Below are 15,925 nucleotides of genomic sequence, written 5' to 3' on the forward strand. Positions count from 1 at the left end.
TGGTGAACACCTCAGCTGCAGCCTCTGTGCCTCCATGCTTTTGCTCCCCTGATGCCTGCAGTGACATTCTCCTCTTCTTCACTGACCAAATCCTAATTCTATTTCAAGACCCATCTCAAAATGATCCCTTTAGCGAGGGCTAACTCTATGCCAGGCATTATTCTAAGCACCTTACATCTATTAAATCATGTATTCCTCCCTGAGGTAATCATTCTTCATTATAATAGTAAATACTATAAGGAAGATATTTTTCCTTTTTTATGGATGAAGCAATAAGAGCATGGAGGAATTAAGTGACTTAGCAGAAACTACCCAATCAGCAAGCAGTAGAGCTGGGATTCAAATCCAGACAGTATGGGTCTGGAGTCCATTCCACACTATGGTACCCAGGTCTGTCCCATATGCTTGCCCTCGGAACCCAGCCGCCATGTTGTGAGGAAGCCCAGGCCACAAGGAGAGGCCCTTAGGCGAGTGTTTCCGCCCACAGCCAGCATCAACCACCAGACATGGGTAAACGAGCCTCAGGATTCCAGCTTCAGGCTTCGAGTCTTATATTCAAGGCTCTATTCACCATCTCTACTGTACCCTGTTGAATATCTAGCATACAGAATCCAGGAGAGATCATAAAAAATAAATGGTTTTCAAAGGATTTTTTATTTTTTTAAGATTTTATTTATTTGAGACAGTGAGAGAGAGACTGAGAGAATGAATGGGAGGAGGGGCAAAGAGAGAAGCAGGCTCCCCACTGAGCAAGGAGCCCCATGCAGGATCCTGAGATCCCAGGACCCTGAGATCAGGACCCGAGCTGAAGGCAGATGCTTAACTGACCGAGCCACCCAGGCACCCTAAAGGATTTTTTTAGAGCAGTTTTAGGTTCACAGCAAAATTGAGAGGAAGGTTCAGAGAATGCCTCAATGCCTCCTGTCCCCACAGACGCACAGCCTCCCGCATTGTTACCATCTCCTACCAGAGGGGGGCATGTGTGTTATTATAAATATTAAACACTTGTTATTTGTATGATGAACCCATACTGACATGTTGTAATCAGCCAAAGCCCACTATTTTCATCAGGATTCATTCTCGTACATTCCCTGGGTTTGTACAGGTAGAGAGACACGTATTCACCCTGACAGCATCATACAGAACAGTTTCACTGCCCTAAAATTTCTCTGGACTCCATTTATTCATGCCTTCCTCCTCCCTAACAGCTTCCTCCCCAATTACTGATCTTTCTACTCTCTAGTTTTGCCTTTTCCAGAATATTATATCGTTGGAATATTATAGCAGACATAGCCTATTCGGATCAATTTCTCTCTGTGACACATCTTTGAGTTTCCTTCCTAGTCTTTTCATGGCTTCATAGTACATTTCTCTTTGGCTCTTATTGGACTTACTGTTTTCAGCCACTGAGTTCTGGGATCATCTATTATGCAGCAATATAGGTAACCAAGTATCCTTCCAGAATTTCCTCTAACTAGCCTCAGGGTAAAAAAAAAAAAATTATTTATGTTTTCACTAATTCATTCACCCAGTCATTAAACTTAATGGGATATATTTGGCTTCAGACATGGCTAGATCTAAGTGGTTCAAGTGATGTCATCAGGGTTCTGTGTCTCTTCTCTTGGTTCTACTTTTCTCACTGGTAGCTCTAAGCTTTCCTGGATTTTACAGCTCCCCACAATGTATCTTCCCAAAATACCATCACAAACCCTGAGGAAGACCTGAGTCATCCACTGTAATGATGAGTCATGTTTTCAACTTCAGTTACAGAAAACTCAGTACTAACAGTGGCTTAACATTTAAACCATAGGATATTTATGACTTATTTAGAAGAAGTCCAGAAGCAGGAGTCCCAGCACTGGTCAAATATCAAGGACTTATGTTCTTTCTATTCTCCACTCTATTCTTAGTCTAGTTGCCTCATGGTCATAAAATGGCTTTCCCAGCTCCAGGTATCACATCTGCCTTCGAGGCAGGAAGAAAAGGGAAGGAACACAGATAGTTTGTTTTGCAAGCATGTCATTTTTCTCAGAAAGCAGAGTATCTTCCCAGAGCGGTCTTTTGACTTCGTTGGCCAGAACTAGGTTACCTGGCCACTTCCTGGCTGAGAAGCTGGGAGAGTAGCTAACGTTCCAGAGGCTACAGTGGGAAGCAGCAAAGGAGAAGGGAGGCTGAGAGTGGCTGTTGGGTTCGTATCTTCCACGTCTGCCTAGCCCTGAATCAATCACGGCCAGGGCCATGGAGCTCTCTAATTGATTAGGCCAGAGGCTAGGACCAGCCTCACAAAACCCACGTGAACCCCAGGGCCCAAGCAGGATTTTCTGGGGCAATGTGTTTACTCACAGCAAGGATAACGAAAGAGTACGAAAACATCCATCCACAAAACAACTGGAGAGTGTTCCACTGTAAGGATGAATCCACAATTCTTTGAATAAGTCCATTTCAGTTCTAAAATAAGAGGATGGAAGAATGGGCATAGGTAAGTTCAAACCCAGGCATGCAGTGGGAGGACCACGACGAGGCAGGAGGTTAGGGCAGAGAGTAGGTTGTAAGGAGGCCACAAGGACATACGGGGTAACCATGGCTGGCCATGAATGCCAAGCTATGCTACTGTTCCATCCAGTACTCACAACAGATACCTGAGGTCAGGATTACTTATCCCCATTTAGTTCTTGCGTTCTAGAGGAGAAAATACGGAGCTGGAGAAGTTGAGTCATTTGCTTGAGTCACTCACTCAAGAACCAGGGCTTGACTAGACCAGATCTTCCTGATTTGTCCCCTAGCTGACTCCGGACCTGCCAGGGTTAAGAGAGACCTGGAACTGGTTCCCTCCAGGAAGGGCAAGTGAGGGCCCCAGGCCCAATTAAAGTCACATGAAGTCACTCTTTCTGGAACGATCTGAATGCAGTGGCTGCACACCAGGCCCCCTTATCTGCTGCGTTTGGAGATTGGGGTTGTGAAACATCTAGAGTGCCCAAGCTGGGATGAGGTTTCTGGCTGCATGTTTTTTTTTTTTTTTTTTTTTTTTTAGATGACTAAACCAACCCTGAAGCCAAAGAATAAGTCTTAGAACTGTGGAGGGATTAGCTCCATCCCCTCATCTCATGAGGGCCTCACCAGAGTAACACCCCCTCTATCAAGCTGGGCTGGAGTTGCACCCCCCCCCCACAGGGAGGTCCCCGGGGAGGGGTGAGACCAACATCAGGACCTGTGGAATAAGGCCACCTAGCTCCCTGGGGACGTTATGTGTGGTGTGTTCCCAGTTCTGTAAAATGTTAGGTATCTTCAGGGAAAAACAATGTGGAAATGTGGCCTAAACTCTTAGCAATGTTATCTTGGGTGGGGAGCTGGGGAGACCAGGGACCTCCCTCTTTCTCTAATATAGGCTGCTGTGAAGATTAAGATTAAAGGAAGAAAAATCCAATTATTTTTAAAGCAAAAAAGTTGTAATATTTAGGTTAAAAAAATGACATCTAAAAAAAGTTAAACTGAAGGCAGAGCCTGGCCCAACCCTGGAGACTCTAAGTAAGCGATTTTGCTTCTCCTTCCCCCTCCCTCCACCCAGCACTAAGGACCTGGCTCCAGCCCCCAGGCCGGGGCACTTCATTCCCTGGGGCCACCTGAGATCCCAAGTCTCCGGGCTGCACAAAACCGGTCTCCAAGCCTCGCCTCCTACAGCTGCTCCCAGGCCTGCGCGCTCCTGTAGTGGAGAGGAGACGATGGCTAACCCCACGCAGGGCAGAGTCCGCCTGCGGCCAGGGCCCAGCGGACGGCCCCCGCAGTCAGCCTCTCCGCTGGAGAGCGGCTCCGCGTGACCCGGGGGCACGTGACCCGCGCGGGGCGGGGCCGTCGGTACAGTTGCTGCAGCCGCGGCGGGAGGTGTCGGAGTAAGTGGGGAGCAGGGCTGGCGGGGACCCTCCTAGCGGGTGGGCGCGGGCGGGGGTCGAGGCCCTGCCCCAGATTCCGGTCCCCAGGAGCCGGGAGCCCAGCGAGCTGCCGGGACCCCCTTTCCCGGTACAGCGCCGGAGGGGCGATGGGATCGCCATCGTTGTCGGGAAAATACTCCTGTATCCTTCGGGGGACCCAGACGGCCACCTCCGCCTCCCACTCTGACTGATGGCAGTGAGGGGCGATTACATTGGCCCCGTGTGCACTGGGGGAAACTGAGGGTCCACGGAGCAAGGCCGGCCGGCCGGAGCACCCCTCTCCAGGGCTGCAGGAGAATACACCTCTCCAGGCAGACCCCATAGGTCTCACCTGCTAGAGTGGCCCCGTATGATCCCATGACCTCTCTACTGAGGAAGAGGCCGTGGGTACAGAATATTCAGCGTGTAGTGCTGGAGAAGTGGGGAAAGAGGGCTGGGTCGAACTACTGTAGCCAACATATTGAATATTGTGTGGTTTACATGCATCCTTACTTAATATTCACCATCGTGAAATTTGTCGGCTAGGTCCTCTTGTTCCTATTTTCACGTACGAAGAAACAGGCTAGGAGAACTTGAGTCCTTTGACCAAGGTCCTGTGGTTGGTAAATGGAGGAACTGAGATTAGAACCCCGGTCTGTCTCACAGCAGCGCCTCCTGGTGGGTGGTGGAGGCACTTGGCCCAGTTTATTAATTCCTCTGTTAAAGGAAAGTTGGGTTCTTCCTCTTCCTTGCTCAGACACCCAGGGGAGAGGTTGTTGCTGGGTGAGAAGGGCTTCTCCCCTCTCCCCAGCCACCTGCATCCCTATCTCCCTCTCCCTTACCACTGATTCCTGTTGTCACCTGCCCCCTACAGGACAAGATGAAGCTCATCATCCTGGACCATTATTCTCAGGCCAGCGAGTGGGCAGCCAAATACATAAGGAATCGCATCATCCAGTTTAACCCAGGGCCAGACAAGTATTTCACCCTGGGACTTCCCACTGGTGCGTTTGGGGGATGGAGAGGGTGCTGTGGATTGTCGGGGAGTGAGTGGGCATTAGGGCTTTTAGGGGTCTGGGTACGTCAGCTCACGGAACCAAAGGACTTACAGGGAGGGCTCTTAGGTGCTGGTGCAATGAGTGAACAGCCCTGCTTCCTGAAAATGCAAAACAAGAGGACACGGCTTCCTTTATAGTTTGGTTTAGATGCTGCCTGCTCCTGAAGAGTTCTGGAGTAGAAGGGATCTTGGTTAGGCAACAAGATTTTTAGGCTCCATTCTAAGTCAGCCCTGTCCTCAACAGGCTGTCTTGGGAGTCTAGGAGTTCTTAACAGAATTAAATCCTAATGCCTTCAGGCATACATTTTATGTAATGAATGAACTTCTGTGCGTCTGGAGTGCTGTGCGCTGAGCACCATCCTTGGGAGAATTGAGAAGATCATCCACTCAAAGCATTTTCTGTAAGATTTAACTAGATATAGGACCTATGTGAAAAGGTGTTTTTTTTTTTTTCTAAAGTTTTAATTTATTTGACACAGAGAGAGATAGTGAGAGAGGGAACCTAAGCAGGGGGAGTGGGAGAGGGAGAAGCAGGTTTTGCCCCGAGCAGGGAGCCTGATGTGGGGCTGATCCTGGGATCATGACCTGAGCTGAAGGCAGATACTCAACACCCCAGTCTCAGTCTCTTATGAAAAAATCAGCTTGTTGCCTTCATGGGAGGATATTTCTTTTACCCCAGCTCCTCAAGGCATATGTCCTGATTCTTTCTCTCCGAGTTTGGGGGAATTTGCCAAACTCGGAGAGTTTGGCACTGAATGCCAGTGTCCCATTCACTAGAGCAGGGGCCTTCCAAGTTTTTCTTGAACTTTTCCAAATTTTTCTGTGAATGGTCACATCGTTAATATTTGATGCTTCTGTGGCCATACAGCCTCTGTCACAACTACGTAACTGTCCTTGTGGCTCAGAAGCAGCCGCAGACAACACATAAACCAATGTGCCTGGTTGTCTACCCATGAAACCTGATGGGCACTGAAGTCTGAGTTCATATAATTCTCGCATGTCACAAAGTCACACTCTTTATAAACTTAAGAAGTGTAAAAACCATTCTTACCTGATGGGCTGTATAAAAACAGGCAGGCTGTCCAATGTGGCCTGCGGGATGAAGTTTGCGGGCCTCTGCACTAGAGGTTTGTGGGAGCAGTATCTGCACGTATTTGCAAAACCACTAACATCTCAGGCCCAGGAAGGGCTGCACTAACATCCTGTTTTCTAACCGTGGAGCTTCTCTGGGTCAGAGTCTCTGCTTCTGCTGAGATCCCTCCCAAATCCCCAATTCCCCGTCACCTGCACAGTCAGATCCCTGCTCCTCAGTGTGGCCTTCGGGGCCCTCTGAGAGACCTGGCCCCTTCCTGACTGTCGTCCTCGAACCAGCACAGCATTTCCATCTGGGTTCCCTGGAACATGGCTTCCGTTAGGGGAAACACCAGTCGGGGGCTCCGGGTGGAAAGCAAAGAAGCAGCTCTGGCTGACATAAGCAGGAGAGGAATTTATTGGCTAGATAATGGGGAGCTCACAGAATGGAGGGGAAAGCTGGAAGTCTGGAAGGTGGATATGACGAAGCTCAGGGGAAGTCCAGGGAGGCTGTGTGGCTCAGGCGTGGCTGAGGCCCTGGCACAGGGGCAGACTGGTGATGGGGGCAGGGAGGGAACTTTGACCCACGGATGAATGCCCACCGTATGCCAAGCTCTTCTAGGTGCTGGGGATACGACAAACAAAAAAGACAAACTCCCGCCTTCCTGAAGCTTAAATGATAGTAGGAGGGAGAGTTAATAAGCAAGTTACTTGACAAAATACAGAGTATATTGGATGGCGATGAGTAAAGGAAGAAAATGAAGCAGGGAGCACGGTGGGCCGGGGGCGGGGGTGGGGGTGGGGAGAACAGGGAGTGTTGAGGCAGGGGTGGGGCTCGGCAGTGTTACATAGGGTGGCAGGGAAGGCCCCCTGAGAAGGCGACATCTGAGTGAAAGCCAGAAGAGGTGAGAGTCATGCAGGGACCTGAAGGAACAGCTGTGAGGGCTGAGGTGGAATTGCCTGGAGCAGGATGAGGACGGGTGAGGGTGGTGACCCAGGGCCACCTTACAGAGACTTTGTTAGGACCAGTTATTACCCAGTGAAATGAGAAGTCATTAGTAGGCTTTGAGAAGAGAGATCTGATTGGGGTGCGGCTTTTTTCTCTCCATCTTCTTTAAAAAATTTTAAATATTCACAAAAGCTAAAAGAATAGCACAGTGCCATTTTCCTGGGCTTGCCCATTGCTAATATTTGTCACATTTACATACACACACACACACACACACATTTTTTTTTATGAGCCAGTTGAAAATAAGTCCTAAACCTGACACTTGATCTCTAAATCTTTTGGCATCTGTCTCTTCAGAACATGGACATTCTCTTACCTAACTACAATAGTTATCACCTATTAAAAAAGTCATTCCATAATATCATCTGATATAGAGATGCTAGTAACTTTTTTTCCTCATTGTCCATATTTATCTTTTAATAGTCCCCCCCCCCCAATAATCCAGTGTCCAGACTTCATGCATATTTAGTTCTTCATTCTACAGAGGTCCTCCTGCTTTTTTCGTGTGCTTTATGACCTTGACTTTTTTGAGACTCAACTCACCGGAGTATGCTGCTCCTCAGGGAAGTCTTCCCTGAACCCACAGACTTAACCTGGTCACAGCTGACATACTGCTTCATGTCCCAGTCCTAGCCAGTGAGCTCGTTCCAAATGGCTGCTGTCTCTCTTTGCCCTCTGTGTTCCTGTCATGTGACCCACTGTCTCCCATCGAGGTGCTCATGGAATAGGTCAGTGTGACGTTTACTCAGGTTACTAATTCCAGTCATTCCAGTCAGCAGTGTGCTGAGTGTTGGGATTCAGCAGCAGACAAGACAGACATAGCCCTGGCCTCCTGGAGCTTCCAGTCTAGTGGGGAGCTGGCCTTCAGAAGCACTGATGGGATGGCCGTTAGGATTGGGGCACCGGGGGAGGACTTGAGATCTGCCAGGTTCTCCCTGTTGAGTAGCCCTCTTTCCTGGGAGTCATCGGGAGCTGGGAGCCGAAGGGTGTTCATGGCTGTGGCCTCTCTCTCAGGGAGTACCCCAATTGGCTGCTACAAGAAGCTCATTGAGTACTATAAGAATGGAGACCTGTCCTTCAGATATGTGAAGACCTTCAACATGGACGAGTATGTGGGTGAGTCTGTCTCTTTCCAGGTCTTCCCTGATTCCAGGAGAGGAATAGGGAGGTCTCCAGAAACCAGTGATGTTTGGTGATAAGTTCAGTTAGTGAAAGCTGTCTCTTCCAGGCCTTGGTGTACTCAGCTATACAGTGCTCTGAAGGCTGACCTTAGGTCATAAGCATTCTGTGATCTGACAGATACGGAAGCCTCTTGTACAGAGCAAGCGTTGTGAATATTAGACCTCCTCCCCAACTCCATGCCATTTCTTTCTGTAACCAGTGATTACAGGTGGGATCGTCCCTCAGTATCTGTCTGGTTGCTGTCTCCAGTGTTCAACCTCCTGCTCCCCTTTATGCCGGGCACTGGGAGAGGAGCAGAGACTAGTGTCCCTTCCAGTGCTGAAAGCTATACCTTGGTCTTCTGTCACTTCCACCTACCCACTCCTCCCACCTGCCATCATTTTGTAAGGCTTCACTCGGAATATTTTTGTTTTCAATTGTGGTAAATTTACCATCCAGCCGGTTTCATATGTAGAGTTCAGCAGTGTTAAGTATATTCACAGTGTTGTGTAACCAATCTCCAGAACTTTTTCTTTCAAAACTATAATTTTTTTTAATAATGTCCAGAAGTCTTCATCTTACAAAACTGAAACTTTATACCGATTTGACACCAACTGCCCATGGCCCATGCTCCCAGCCCCTAGAAACCACCATTTCAGTGCTGCTGTGAATTTCACTGCTCCAGATACTTCATTTAAGTGGAATCACAGAGTATTTGTCTTTTCGTGACTGTCTCATTTCACTCAACGAAATGTCCTCAAGGTTTGTCCTTGTAGTGTGTCAGAATTTCCTTTTTACAGCTGATAATTAAACATTCTTCATGTTTAATGAAACACTCACTCACTTGAAACTTTCTCTTCTTGGCTAAAAATCGTTTTGGGGAAGCCCTGAGATAACTGTCTCCAACCAGCTGGTACTCAAGTTGGGGTTCAGGCTAAGGGGTGTATCTGGGGGTGAACGGTGGGATGGGAGGCACAGGGCAAGGGGTATACTTACTTGCTTTCCCAGATGGGCCAAGCTCTAACCCCAGGTTGTAGGCCTCCTCCAGAAACCCAGAGTGGCCCTGGCCTCCTGTCATCTCCCTTGTGAAAAGGAGATGAAAATGAGGGGATTTCTTAGGCTCCCGGTGTATAGTCAGTGTGGTCCAGTCCTGCCGTCACAGGTGGTGGTGGTGGGTGGACACAGGGATCTCAGCCAGTCATGGGTGATTGCGGACTGATGCCCCAGGGCCCCTGATGGGCATTCCTCTCAAAGTGTCTGGGGAGGTCTGAGGGCATCCTGGTATCCTCCTTGGGAGGGTGGCTCTGGCTTAGCTGGGGCATGACTAAGTGTCGCCATGGTCCCATAGGCCTTCCTCGAGACCACCCGGAGAGTTACCACTCCTTCATGTGGAACAACTTCTTCAAGCACATTGACATCCACCCAGAAAACACGCACATTCTGGATGGGAATGCACCTGACCTGCAAGCTGAGTGTGACACCTTTGAAGAGAAGATCAGAGCTGCAGGGGGGATTGAGCTGTTCGTTGGAGGTGAGATTGACACTTGGCGGCACGTGTCCAGGGCAGGTGCAGGGTGCTGAGAACACATGGAAGGACAGGACAGGACCCAGGCCTGTCTCCCACCAGCTTTCTCATTGCCCTAGTAAGAGCGGAAATCATTTATTCCCCTGAGGAGGCAGGGAAGACATAGATAGGTGCCCTCTCTCCCTGCCTTGGCTGTGCTTTAGTGGCCATGTGATCTTGGACATCTCTTTCTGCACTTCCGTGCCTTGGTGGTAAAGTGAGATGCTTGGATTGGGACTCTCAAGAGTCTATTCCCTAGTCCTAAGGTTTTCTATGCATCAGTCCATGGGACTCACCTGAACAGTTAAAATCAGACTCCTATAGTTGGAGAAGATTCCTCACTCAGACCCCTCACACTGTAGATAGCCATTGAACCCCAGAGAAGTTTTGTGACTTGCCCCAGGTCAGCCGGAGCAGTGGCAAGAAAGCAGGACACCCAAGGTGTCCCCTTGTCAGTTTGTGCTTTGTTCCTTCCCTGGGTGCTCCCTTAGGTTTCCATCTTTTGCCACCTCTGGAGCCACCCACAGGAGTATGGCTGCCTTTTACAGCTCTAGACTTAATTATTATTTTTTTTTAAAGATTTTATTTATTTATTTGACAGACAAAGATCGATCACAAGTAGGCAGAGAGGCAGGCAGGGAGAGAGGAGGAAGCAGGCTTCCTGCCAAGCAGAGAGCCCGATGCGGGGCTCGATCCCAGGACCCTGGGATCATGACCTGAGCCGAAGGCAGAGGCTTTAACCCACTGAGCCACCCAGGTGCCCCTAGACTTAATTCTTTAATTCAAGGTAGGAGGAAGAGGATAAGAGCACTCATGTTCTAAGCTTTTATAAACTTTGCTACTCCTTGTCGAGTCAGTTTTATTATTTGCTCTATCCCAGCAGCAGGCCCCTGACTACTGGCAGGAGAGAGAAGTTACCCTTCAGTGACCTAGGGAAGTGGAAGCTATTTGGAGTACCTTTTACTTAGTTTTCTGAGGGGTATCACAGGGTGACCAGGACGTGTGTGTACCTCAAACAGAAACGGGCAGGAGGTAGAGAAAGAAGAGGACCTTATGCTTAAAATGTACCTGCCCAGGGTGAGTGAGAAAAGAGCTAGGATTTCAAGGGTATTATATACCCAAGGTGGGGCAGGGTAAATTGTCTGTTCTTGAACTCTTGGCTCCCTAGGACTGACAGGGCTGCCCTGGCCTTTTCTTCCCGGCAGGCATTGGCCCTGATGGACACATTGCCTTCAATGAACCGGGCTCCAGTCTGGTGTCCAGAACCCGTGTGAAGACTCTAGCCATGGACACCATCCTGGCCAATGCTAGGTTCTTTGATGGTGATCTCACCAAGGTGCCCACCATGGCCCTGACAGTGGGTGTGGGCACTCTCATGGATGCTAGAGAGGTAAGCGCACCTGGAAGCCCAGGCCTTCCTTGGGGGGTCGGACTTGACTTTTTGTTGCCAACTATACAGGTACCACCTGACTACACTGTTACTAAAAATATGGCTAAAATCCCAGCTGATCCTCACTGGTTCTCCCTCCTCTTTGGAGGCAACTGTTAGTCTATTCTCAGCAGAACCCTTTCCACACTGGCTGCATGGGAGGCTGCGGGCTCCCTGGCCTCTGCTTATGCGCCCCTTTGGAGCTTCTCAAGGCAAAGAGGAGCCCAGCACTACTCAACGTCTAATTAGGAATTTGCCTTTGCCCAGGTACGAGAGGGACTGCTGGTTCTCTGCAGGTGGTGGAGGTCACTGTTTGAAGGGGGTTCCCTCTGCTACCCCAGGATATTTTTGGTCATGGCCTTGTGCTCGAGGAGTCATAAATACAGAGAACTGTGATTTAAACCTAAGTGTCTAAATGCACTTTAGTGTGTTATTCCCTAGAAAGTTGGGTATAAGTTTTCTGTGGTTCCAGTTTCTTTATTGTCTTTGACTAGAATTTTAAAAGCATTTGCTCTTCCTTTCAGGGGTATATTCAGTGGGAAGCAGCTATTAACATTGTAGCTTGTTTCTTTGCCCAGATCTGTAAACAAGCATCTCCATATATGAAAAAAAGCTCCCTATTTCAAGAGAACTTTTGTGAGACGAATGACATTACCAGCTTTCTCTTGGGTGACCTTGACCCAGTATCTCTGGCGGTCACTCTGCTGTGTTTGGCCTTACAGCTTAGATACACTAGGGTGTGAGGGCTCTCCCTGTCATGGGAGGATATTGGGATCTGGGGAAAGGACCTGGGTCTGGAAATCAGGACTTCTGGGATCCTGAACTAAAAGAGCTGCATTCTCTCTATGCCTCTGGTGTCTCATCTTTTAGGAGAGAAACAGTAAATCCCATTCACAACTCCATGGTATAATCGAATTACAGTGAGAGGAGAGACTGAGAGAGCAGAGTTCCTTTACAATCACTTTCTAGCACTTATGTTCCTGATATTTTAACTGTTGAGGGAGTCTCAATTTATTTTAACATAAAACATCACCCCAACTCTTATCAGTCAAATACTTGACACTGAAAGTGACCAGATTAAGGGGTAGCCTTTGTGGGATCAAATGTCAGGGGCTACACATATAACCATTACTGTCACTTCTGTAGCCCCCAGCAGATGGTGCAGGTTGGAACCCCTATTGTTCAGACTGCACTTGGGAAAACTCACCCAGCCTAGGACCCCTTGGGACTCAGTGTCCCAACTGCTGGGATAAGTGGCGTGGGCCTTTGTCTGGCATACACGTTCGTAGCCGTCATCAAAGGTACCAGGAGACACCACCACAGGGTGGCCTAGAGCGTTGACTCCAGATCAGAACTGACTTAAGCCCCTGGAGTGCATCTCCTCATCTTAGAACGTGGGGATTATGATGCTCCCAGCCTCCGGGGATCTGTGGGAAGGCGGACAGCAGTGAGCACAGTGTGCTGCAGGCTAACAACATAGAATGGTCTGTTAAAAACAACAGTGCTTACAGCCAGTTGTGGTGACGGGACCAAAACTCAGGTTTCTGGACTCTGGGTCCCAGTGCTCATTCTCTTCTGTCACAGGCTTGTTTTCTGACCCCCAGGTGATGATCCTCATCACAGGTGCTCACAAGGCCTTTGCCCTATACAAGGCCATCGAGGAGGGAGTGAGCCACATGTGGACCGTATCCGCCTTCCAGCAGCATCCCCGCACGGTGTTTGTGTGTGACGAGGACGCCACCCTGGAGCTGAAAGTGAAAACGGTCAAGTATTTCAAAGGTGAGGGGAGGCAAAAGGTAGGTATGGCAGTGGGCAGCCAATTTGGGGTATGCCGGGCGTGAGAAGTGGACCTCATTTTCTTGCTCTGGCCATTTTCAGAGACAAGTCTGATTTTAATAAAAAACCGAACCTTAATGGTCCCAGAATACAGAGTCATTGCTCTTCCATCCATGACTGCAAAGGTCTATTTCTGGAGGCCTGTTCATTCTAAGGAGGCAAAAAGACAATGAAATGAAAAGTAGTCCATGGGCTATGTGGTGATCTCTTGGCAGGGTTACTGAAGCTCTGGGTTTTGTTTTGTTTTTTTTTTTAAATCTTTCAAGGTCTCATACAGGCCTTTTCCCTCTAAGTAGGGCACTGAACTCTCATGAGGATCTCTTTCTCTTCTATTTTAAAAAAGGACACACTGCGGGGCACCTGGGTGGCTCAGTCAGTTAAGTGTCTGCCTTTGGCTCAGGTCATGATCCCAGGGTGCTGGGCTCGAGCCCTAAGTCAGGCTCCCTGCTTGGTGGAGAGCCTGCTTCTCCCTTTCCCTCTGCTACTCCCCCTGCTTGTGCTCTCACTGCTAAATAAATAAAATCTTAAAATCTTAAAAATACTTAAAAGTAGATAAATAAAAGAAAAAGGACACACTGCTTTAAGCCAACTTAGGGGAAAACCGTCATTAACGAAGCAGGCAAATTAGGAATTTGGTGAAAAAATTAACCTTTCAGTAGCCAACACCTCTAAAGAATGAATTTACAGAAGGCTGTGGATTCTAGCATTCATTGGGAATAATAAATTCTTTTCCTACTCTTAGTAGCTTTATCATTTGGAGCCATAGAGAAAAGATGATTTTTAGTACTAGGACAAAATTTGAGAGCTCTGAGATTACTGTTCATAATCATGGAACTCTGCCTCTACCTGCATTTACTACTTTTGTTTTTAATTTTTCACAGGTTTAATGCTTGTTCATAACAAGTTGGTGGACCCCTTGTACAGTATCAAAGAGAAAGAAACAGAGAAAAACCAGTCTTCCGAGAAACCATATGGTGATTAGCCTGTGTTCATCCTAGCATTGAGTACCTCTTTAGTACAGAGCAATTCTGGAAATGGCCTTTAGGAGGACAGAATTGTATTTCTTTAATCCAGTATGGTTACTCCAGATCAATGGGTACACTTATTGTTCTTGGCTATGTAGCACAGAGCCCAGTCATGAGTGTTGCTACAGGGAGAAGGACTTGTTCTGTTAACTTACTTTAATTAGAAAAAAAGTCTTAGAAAAATGTACTCCATAATTTTGATGTCTGCCCTACAGAGATTACGGTTTTTTAGCTTTTGTTCTGCCTTTGGCACTGTTGTCCTGTACAGCCACACTCCCGTCAGGAATTTCTACCATTACGTACAGATTCTCAACTAGGGGTAGTAGAGCCTTTGAAAGCCCTTTGGGTAGTAGGCCAGCCTCTCATTTGAGAATCACTGTTCCAGATAAGGAACAAACTCTCAACCTTCTGTTCAGTTATAAGTGCCATGAAAAGAAAATGATTCCTTACTTTCTTTCCATAGTTGTTGTTTGTTTGTTTGTTTTTTTTCCTGCTCTCACAGTTGGCCTTTCCATGAACTTGGAGGACTCCTTGGGGGAGGAGGACCTGGGTGGCTAGGGCCAAAAAGAAGGCTTTTGCTGATAAACTCAGAGCCTCAAGGGGCTTAACCACATCAAACTCCCCTCCCTCCGGGACCCTCTGGCACCTGGAGGAAGGTGGAAATCCTCTTCCCCCAGAGCCCCATGTTTTTGTTCCAAGGTCTCACTGGGGCAACAGATTCTGCCACAGGGTCAGTGTGTTCAGCTAAGGAGATAGGGGCCAGGGCAATAGCTCAGTTAGGCCAAAGTTTAGTCACAACACGAGTGACATGTTCTCCTGCTGCCCTGAGTGGTGAGTGCCAAGACAGCATACCAAATGCTTCTAAAGTTGCCTAATAATAGCCTTTCCCCACTTAAAATACCCTGCCCTTCCAACCTGCTCAGGTTCCTATGGCATGCTCTGTTGTTCCCAGAACATCGGGAAATACAGCCCTTTTGCCCCTTTATCCTTCACCCCTTGTTCACAACATGAGTTTACTGCTCTGCCTTTTGACTCTCAAGCCTTCGTGGAGTGGATGCTGCCTTCCCCTCCCTGTTTCTGTGCCTGTTTGAAGCTGCTGCTTCCTCTGGAAAGATCTTTCAGAGACCAGCTCAGGTCTCTCTTCAAGTGCTGTGTTTGGTACCAGTGTTTGGTCTTGAGCTTTTATATAATTGTGCTGTCATTCTGTCTTAGGCTAATGGATCAGTGGACTTGTTTACAATGTGATGTTTTCTATTAAATCCAGTATTTTCAAATAAAATGTGTCTTTGTGGAGTTGCACCCCTGGAGGTCAGAGGGTGGTTTGGGTTGATATTTACGTATTTTGGGAACAGCTGGTGAGCAAAGCTTCACATTGACTCCTCACAGCAGCTCTAAAGGAAGGCACAATCACTGGCAACTGCTGACCTCTTCAGTCATCAGGGGGGAAATAAAATAGTTCATAAAATGAGGCACCCATGTAAAACGGAGAGCATGAACAGATGAGCAATGAATTGTGATGTTCTGGCTGTACCTGGGATCCAAACAAGGACATGGCTTCTAAAAAGAATAAGGAGACTTGTGATCAGGAGGGTTATAAAAACCACAGGGTGTGGAAAATAGGTTTAGGTGGGATTTTTTGGTTAGAAAAGTAAATACAATGGAACATCTTGGGTTAGTATAACCAACTGAGGTACAGGTAGAAATTGGCAGAAGGGTTCAATTTTTTAATAGTTGTATTAAGAAATAATTTACATGCCCATAAAAGTCACCTATTTTGAATATAAACTCAATGATATTTAGTCAGTCTATGGAGCTGTGCAATTTCCTACCACGTCCTTTTCCATCCTCCCAAGAGCTTCCTATTCCTA

The 15,925-nt window shown here is 47.8% G+C and overlaps 1 protein-coding gene and 1 long non-coding RNA gene across 3 annotated transcripts; one reads left to right on the plus strand and one right to left on the minus strand.

Annotated features, from left to right (window-relative positions):
- Window positions 1-845: 845 nt before the first annotated feature.
- LOC116586417 lies at window positions 846-5,497 on the minus strand. 2 transcript variants are annotated; one of them, XR_004284031.1, is made up of 3 exons: window positions 5,015-5,497; window positions 4,419-4,519; window positions 846-2,448 (listed from the first exon to the last, which is right to left on the minus strand). It is a non-coding gene; the product is annotated as an uncharacterized LOC116586417 (long non-coding RNA). The 2 variants fall into 2 exon arrangements; XR_004284030.1 differs by lacking the exon at window positions 5,015-5,497 and having other exon boundaries at window positions 846-2,139; window positions 2,344-2,448; window positions 4,419-4,786.
- Window positions 3,782-15,331, plus strand: GNPDA1 (glucosamine-6-phosphate deaminase 1). Its single transcript, XM_032336333.1, has 7 exons — window positions 3,782-3,887; window positions 4,780-4,909; window positions 8,057-8,158; window positions 9,552-9,734; window positions 10,973-11,157; window positions 12,801-12,975; window positions 13,914-15,331. Exons 2-7 carry the CDS (start codon window positions 4,786-4,788, stop codon window positions 14,012-14,014), a joined length of 870 nt encoding a protein of 289 aa, XP_032192224.1. The 5' UTR covers window positions 3,782-3,887; window positions 4,780-4,785; the 3' UTR covers window positions 14,015-15,331.
- Window positions 15,332-15,925: the final 594 nt, after the last annotated feature.

This window comes from Mustela erminea, chromosome 3 (genome assembly GCF_009829155.1).
Source record: "Mustela erminea isolate mMusErm1 chromosome 3, mMusErm1.Pri, whole genome shotgun sequence".
NCBI classification, from domain to species: domain Eukaryota; kingdom Metazoa; phylum Chordata; class Mammalia; order Carnivora; family Mustelidae; genus Mustela; species Mustela erminea.

Coding starts and splice junctions, on each gene's coding strand:
- GNPDA1 (XM_032336333.1), top strand. CDS start 4,786: ATGAAGCTCATCATCCTGGACCATTATTCTCAGGCCAGCGAGTGGGCA. Junction 4,910..8,056: donor CACCCTGGGACTTCCCACTG/GTGCGTTTGGGG, acceptor CCTCTCTCTCAG/GGAGTACCCCAATTGGCTGC. Junction 12,976..13,913: donor AACGGTCAAGTATTTCAAAG/GTGAGGGGAGGC, acceptor AATTTTTCACAG/GTTTAATGCTTGTTCATAAC.